Genomic DNA, 7252 nt, shown 5'->3' on the forward strand with positions numbered 1-7252 from the left:
TGTGCGTCGCGTCGCGTTCATCCCGGTGTAGAAATGACATTATTCAACTCAGTGTCCGTTCGAGCGTCTTCTTGTCGTGTACCCCAGAATCCTGGCCGGACCCCCCCTCACTCCCCCAGAATCCTGGCCGGACCCCCCCTCACTCCCCCAGAATCCTGGCCGGACCCCCCCTCACTCCCCCAGAATCCTGGCCGGACACCCCTCACTCCCCCAGAATCCTGGCCGGACCCCCCCCTCACTCCCCCAGAATCCTGGCCGGACCCCCCCCTCACTCCCCCAGAATCCTGGCCGGACCCCCCCCCTCACTCCCCCAGAATCCTAGCCGGACCCCCCCTCACTACCCCAGAATCCTGGCCGGACCCCCCCCCTCACTCCCCCAGAATCCTGCACGGAGCCCCCCCCTCACTCCCCCAGAATCCTGCATGGACCCCCCCCCTCACTCCCCCAGAATCCTGCACGGACCCCCCCCCCCCCCCCTCACTCCCCCAGAATCCTGCACGGACCCCCCCTCACTCCCCCAGAATCCTGGCCGGACCCCCCCCCTCACTCCCCCAGAATCCTGGCCGGACCCCCCCCCTCACTCCCCCAGAATCCTAGCCGGACCCCCCCTCACTCCCCCAGAATCCTGGCCGGACCCTCCCCCAGAATCCTGGCCGGACCCCCCCCTCACTACCCCAGAATCCTGGCCGGACCCCCCCCCCCTCACTCCCCCAGAATCCTGCACGGAGCCCCCCCCTCACTCCCCCAGGATCCTGCGCAGACCTCCCCCCCCCCACTCCCCCAGCCGGATCTGTTCACTTTATTTGAGCTGGCTTCCCGGCCTGGGAGGAGGCTGGAGGTGAAGATGGCGAATATTCTGCCTTCTGCAGCTGAGCGTGTTCTCATTCCCCACCGAAGACGGGCCCTCCTTGTTACGATGTCGGTTCTATTCCGTTGGTTGCCACGGTAAAGTCTTAGCGTTGGGCCCAGCTGTTACCCTCCCGTGGCGTGGCTGGCTGAAGGGTCGAAGGTCGTCCATACTCCGAGGGCCGCACATATCTTGTTCGGCCTTTCCTGCTCCCCCCCCCCCCGGCCCATCCCTGCCATTCCCCCCCCCCCCCACCTCCCCCCCCCGCCCAACTCGGCCGCTGCCCCAGCCCCCACTGGTCTGCAGACAGCAAGATCTCGCAGACCCGCATTTCGTCGCCCCCTAACCATTCACCGTACGCGGCTGTGAAGGTCGATCACGGTTATGAAAGAGCGGATTGCAGTTGGAGAGAGGGAAAGAGAGAGAGAGACAGGGGGGTGAGTGGCCAAGACACGGAGAGACACGGGGAGCAGAGAGGGAGGGAGGGGGAGAGGGAAGGAGAGAGTGAGGCCAGAGGAGGGAGTGACGGAGAAAGGGACAGAGAGAGAGAGAGAGAGAGACAGGGAGCGAGAGAGAGACAGAGGGAGCAAGAGAGAGACAGAGAGAGAGACAGAGGGAGCAAGAGAGAGACAGAGAGAGAGACAGAGGGAGCAAGAGAGAGACAGAGAGAGAGACAGAGACAGAGAGAGAGAGAAAGAGAGAGACAGAGAGACAGAGACAGAGAGAGAGAAAGAGAGAGACAGAGAGACAGAAAGAGAGACGAGAGAGAGACAGAGACAGAGAGACAGAGACACAGAGAGAGAGAGAGACAGAGAGAGACAGAGAGAGAGAGGCAGAGACAGAGAGACAGAAAGAGAAAGAGAGAGACAGAGACAGAGAGAGAAAGAGAGAAAGAAAAAAAGAGAGACAGAAAGAGAGAGAGACAGAAAAAAAAGAGAGACAGAGAGAGACAGAGAGAGAGACAGGGAGAGAGAGAGAGAGAGAGAGAAAGAGAGACAGAAAAAAAGAGAGACATAAAGAGAGAGAGACAGAAAAAAAGAGAGACAGAAAGAGAGACAGAGAGAGAGAGAGAGAGAGAGACAGAGAGGGACAGAGAAAGAGAGACAGAGACAGAGAGAGAGAGACAGAGAGAGAAAGTGAAAGACAGAGAGAGAAAGAGAGACACAGAGAGAGAGAAAGAGACAGAGAGAAAGAGAGAGACAGACAGGGAGAGAGACAGAGAAAGACAGTGACCACGGGAGAGAGAGAGAGATGAAGTGGTGGTGGTAGGGGGAGAGGGAGAGAGAGACTGACAGAGTGACCAAGGGAGAGAGAGAGAGAGAGATGTAGTGGTGGTGGCAGGGGGAGAGGGAGAGAGAGAGAGAGACAGACAGAGTGACCAAGGGAGAGAGAGAGAGAGATGAAGTGGTGGTGGCAGGGGGAGAGGGAGAGAGAGAGAGAGAGACAGAGTGACCAAGGGAGAGAGAGAGAGATGAAGTGGTGGTGGCAGGGGGGGGGGAGGGAGAGAGAGAGAGAGACAGACAGAGTGACCAAGGGAGAGAGAGAGAGAGAGATGTAGTGGTGGTGGCAGGGGGAGAGGGAGAGAGAGAGAAACAGACAGAGTGACCAAGGGAGAGAGAGAGAGATGAAGTGGTGGTGGCAGGGGGAGGGAGAGAGAGAGAGTCAGAGAAGATAGAGAATGAGGGAGGCCGGGGCACAGAATTCACAGACAGATTCACATTTCCGGTTTTAATTTGAATGAAGCAGACAGGAGTCACGAGTTGTAAAGTCACGAGTCTCCGAACAACACACACACAGGGGTCACGACAGACGGACGGGAAAGGGAGGCGATCGATTCAGAGTCAGGCGTCTGCTGCTCCCCTCCTCCCGCACAGCCAGCAGAGTTCTGGGTGGTCACGCTCTCCCTCCGCAGCCGGGCGAAAGGTTCTCTCCCCCTCCGCCTCCAGCCCCGGGTGACGAGAGACGGCATTCACTGGAAAGCGAAGAAGGAGCTGTGCGTGGCGGTGGAGTGGGCAGGGAGGGCCACACGGCGACGTCAGCCATGGCAGCTGGCTGGGCGCTCGCCCAGGAGCCAGTATGTCCTCATCTTCCCTTTGCCCTGGAAGGCAAGATTAATTCTGGATTAATAAGGGGATCAGGGGGTAATGGGGAGAAGGCAGGAGAATGGGGGATGAGACAAATATCAGCCACGATTGAACAGCGGAGCAGACTCGATGGGCCGAGTGGCCTAATTCTGCTCCTATGCCTTATGGCCTTATGGTAGTGTCAGAGCGCGTACCCTCCCCAGGATCCTCGCTGGTTACAGCCTCACACCGACCCCAATCATTAACTCGTGCTTCCCTTCTGTCCTGGGAGTGTTTGATGGGGACAGTGTAGAGGGAGCTTTACTCTGTATCTTACCCAGTGCTGTACCTGTCCTGGGAGTGTTTGATGGGGACATTGTAGAGGGAGCTTTACTCTGTATCTAACCCCGTGCTGTACCTGTCCTGGGAGTGTTTGATGGGGACAGTGTAGAGGGAGGCTTTACTCTGTATCTAACCCCGTGCTGTACCTGTCCTGGGAGTGTTTGATGGGGACAGTGTAGAGGGAGCTTTACTCTGTATCTAACCCCGTGCTGTACCTGTCCTGGGAGTGTTTGATGGGGACAGTGTAGAGGGAGCTTTACTCTGTATCTAACCCCGTGCTGTACCTGTCCTGGGAGTGTTTGATGGGGACAGTGTAGAGGGATGCTTTACTCTGTATCTAACTCCGTGCTGTACCTGTCCTGGGAGTGTTTGATGGGGACAGTGTAGAGGGAGCTTTACTCTGTATCTAACCCCGTGCTGTACCTGTCCTGGGAGTGTTTGATGGGGACAGTGTAGAGGGAGCTTTACTCTGTATCTAACCCCGTGCTGGACCTGTCCTGGGAGTGTTTGATGGGAACAGTGTAGAGGGAGCTTTACTCTGTATCTAACCCCGTGCTGTACCTGCCCTGGGAGTGTTTGATGGGGACAGTGTAGAGGGAGCTTTACTCTGTATCTAACCCCGTGATGTACCTGTCCTGGGAGTGTTTGATGGAGACAGTGTAGAGGGAGCTTTACTCTGTATCTAACCCCATGCTGTACCTGCCCTGGGAGTGTTTGATGGGGACAGTGTAGAGGGAGCTTTACTCTGTATCTAACCCCGTGCTGTACCTGTCCTGGGAGTGTTTGATGGGGACAGTGTAGAGGGAGCTTTACTCTGTATCTAACCCCGTGCTGTACCTGTCCTGGGAGTGTTTGATGGGGACAGTGTAGGGGAGCTTTCCTCTGTATCTAACCCCGTGCTGTACCTGTCCTGGGAGTGTTTGATGGGGACAGTGTAGAGGGAGCTTTACTCTGTATCTAACCCCATGCTGTACCTGTCCTGGGAGTGTTTGATCGGGACAGTGTGGAGGGAGCTTTACTCTGTATCTAACCCCGTGCTGTACCTGTCCTGGGAGTGTTTGATGGGGACAGTGTAGAGGGAGCTTTACTCTGTATCTAACCCGTGCTGTACCTGTCCTGGGAGTGTTTGATGGGGACAGTGTAGAGGGAGCTTTACTCTGTATCTAACCCCGTGCTGTACCTGTCCTGGGAGTGTTTGATGGGGACAGTGTAGAGGGAGTTTTACTCTGTATCTAACCCCGTGCTGTACCTGTCCTGGGAGTGTTTCATGGGGACAGTGTAGAGGGAGCTTTACTCTGTATCTAACCCCGTGCTGTATCTGTCCTGGGAGTGTTTGATGGGAACAGTGTAGAGGGAGCTTTACTCTGTATCTAACCCCGTGCTGTACCTGTCCTGGGAGTGTTTCATGGGGACAGTGTAGAGGGAGCTTTACTCTGTATCTAACCCCGTGCTGTATCTGTCCTGGGAGTGTTTGATGGGAACAGTGTAGAGGGAGCTTTACTCTGTATCTAACCCCGTGCTGTACCTGCCCTGGGAGTGTTTGATGGGGACAGTGTAGAGGGAGCTTTACTCTGTATCTAATCCCGTCCTGTCCCTGTCCTGGGAGTGTTTGATGGGGACAGTGTAGAGGGAGCTTTACTCTGTATCTAACCCCGTGATGTACCTGTCCTGGGAGTGTTTGATGGAGACAGTGTAGAGGGAGCTTTACTCTGTATCTAACCCCATGCTGTACCTGCCCTGGGAGTGTTTGATGGGGACAGTGTAGAGGGAGCTTTACTCTGTATCTAACCCCGTTCTGTACCTGTCCTGGGAGTGTTTGATGGGGACAGTGTCGAGGGAGCTTTACTCTGTATCTAGCCCCGCGCTGTCCCTGTCCTGGGAGTGTTTGTAACGGAGAGAACACGCCAGCCTCAGGCGTGTTCCTTACCCAGAAGAAATCCCCGAAATGGTTTACCTTCATTTCTATATCACCTCGCAAATCGAGCTCAAAGCATCTGAACTCCTCCAGCACAGCCTTCGTGGCCGAAGACATGTGAATTTTCAGGGCTGCGGAGGGAGGAAACAGGACAGGGTTAAAGGAGATGCCACCTTCTGGCATTGTCCATCCTGGGCACTGGGCCCCTACCCCTACACGGCCACCCCATCCACTTTAACTATATCATCTCACTCGGCTGAACACAGTACTGAGGGAGCGCCGCACTGTCAGAGGGTCAGTACTGAGGGAGTGCCGCACTGTCAGAGGGTCAGTACTGAGGGAGTGCTGCTCTGTGGGAGGGTCAGTACTGAGGGAGTGCCGCACTGTCAGAGGGTCAGTACTGAGGGAGTGCCGCACTGTCAGAGGTCAGTACTGAGGGAGAGCCGCACTGTCAGAGGGTCAGTACTGAGGGAGCGCCGCACTGTCAGATGGTCAGTACTGAGGGAGCTCCGCACTGTCAGAGGGTCAGTACTGAGGGAGTGCCGCACTGTGGGAGGGTCAGTACTGAGGGAGTGCCGCACTGTCAGAGGGTCAGTACTGAGGGAGTGCCGCACTGTCAGAGGGTCAGTACTGAGGGAGTGCCGCACTGTCAGAGGGTCAGTATCGAGGGAGTGCCGCACTGTCAGAGGGTCAGTACTGGGGGAGTGCTGCACTGTCAGAGGGTCAGTACTGAGGGAGTGCCGCACTGTCAGAGGGTCAGTACTGAGGGAGTGCCGCACTGTCAGAGGGTCAGTACTGAGGGAGTGCTGCACTGTGGGAGGGACAGTACTGAGGGAGTGCTGCACTGTCGGAGGGTCAGTACTGAGGGAGCACCGCACTGTCAGAGGGTCAGTACTGAGGGAGTGCCGCACTGTCAGAGGGTCAGTACTGAGGGAGTGCTGCACTGTCAGAGGGTCAGTACTGAGGGAGTGCTGCACTGTCAGAGGGTCAGTACTGAGGGAGTGCCGCACTGTCAGAGGGTCAGTACTGAGGGAGCGCCGCACTGTCAGAGGGTCAGTACTGAGGGAGCACCGCACTGTCAGAGGGTCAGTACTGAGGGAGTGCTGCACTGTCAGAGGGTCAGTACTGAGGGAGTGCCGCACTGTCAGAGGGTCAGTACTGAGGGAGCGCCGCACTGTCAGAGGGTCAGTACTGAGGCAGTGCCGCACTGTGGGAGGGGTCAGTACTGAGGGAGCGCCGCACTGTCAGAGGGTCAGTACTGAGGGAGTGCCGCACTGTCAGAGGGTCAGTACTGAGGGAGCGCCGCACTGTCAGAGGGTCAGTACTGAGGGAGTGCCGCACTGTGGGAGGGTCAGTACTGAGGGAGCGCCGCACTGTCAGAGGGTCAGTACTGAGGGAGTGCCGCACTGTCAGAGGGTCAGTACTGAGGGAGTGCTGCACTGTCAGAGGGTCAGTACTGAGGGAGTGCTGCACTGTCAGAGGGTCAGTACTGAGGGAGTGCTGCACTGTGGGAGGGTCAGTACTGAGGGAGCGCCGCACTGTCAGAGGGTCAGTACAGAGGGAGTGCCGCACTGTCAGAGGGTCAGTACTGAGGGAGTGCCGCACTGTCAGAGAGTCAGTACTGAGGGAGTGCCGCACTGTCAGAGGGTCGGTACTGAGGGAGTGCTGCACTGTCAGAGGGTCGGTACTGAGGGAGTGCTGCACTGTCAGAGGATCAGTACTGAGTGAGTGCCGCACTGTCAGAGGGTCAGTACTGAGGGAGTGCCGCACTGTCAGAGGGTCAGTACTGAGGGAGCGCCGCACTGTCAGAGGGTCGGTACTGAGGGAGTGCTGCACTGTCAGAGGGTCAGTACTGAGGGAGCGCCGCACTGTCAGAGGGTCAGTACTGAGGGAGTGCCGCACTGTGGGAGGGTCAGTACTGAGGGAGTGCTGCACTGTCAGAGGATCAGTACTGAGGGAGCGCCGCACTGTGGGAGGGTCAGTACTGAGGGAGTGCCGCACTGTGGGAGGGTCAGTACTGAGGGAGTGCTGCACTGTCAGAGGGTCAGTACTGAGGGAGTGCCGCACTGTCAGAGGGTCAGTACT

At 57.2% G+C, this 7252-nt stretch overlaps 1 protein-coding gene across 1 annotated transcript in view; it reads right to left on the minus strand.

Moving 5' to 3' along the window:
* Positions 1 to 2548: 2548 nt before the first annotated feature.
* The window catches only part of LOC119958618 (atrial natriuretic peptide receptor 1-like), a 61039-nt gene continuing 56335 nt past the window's right edge, over positions 2549 to 7252 (minus strand). Inside the window, exons 18-19 of the mRNA XM_038787099.1 lie at positions 5207 to 5298; positions 2549 to 2945 (exon numbers count right to left, since the gene is read on the minus strand). Of these exons, the coding sequence (XP_038643027.1) occupies positions 2883 to 2945; positions 5207 to 5298 (155 nt within the window). The 3' untranslated portion in view covers positions 2549 to 2882. The remainder of the gene's footprint in view (positions 2946 to 5206; positions 5299 to 7252) is intronic.

This window comes from Scyliorhinus canicula, chromosome 30, assembly GCF_902713615.1.
Source record: "Scyliorhinus canicula chromosome 30, sScyCan1.1, whole genome shotgun sequence".
In the NCBI taxonomy this organism is placed as follows: domain Eukaryota; kingdom Metazoa; phylum Chordata; class Chondrichthyes; order Carcharhiniformes; family Scyliorhinidae; genus Scyliorhinus; species Scyliorhinus canicula.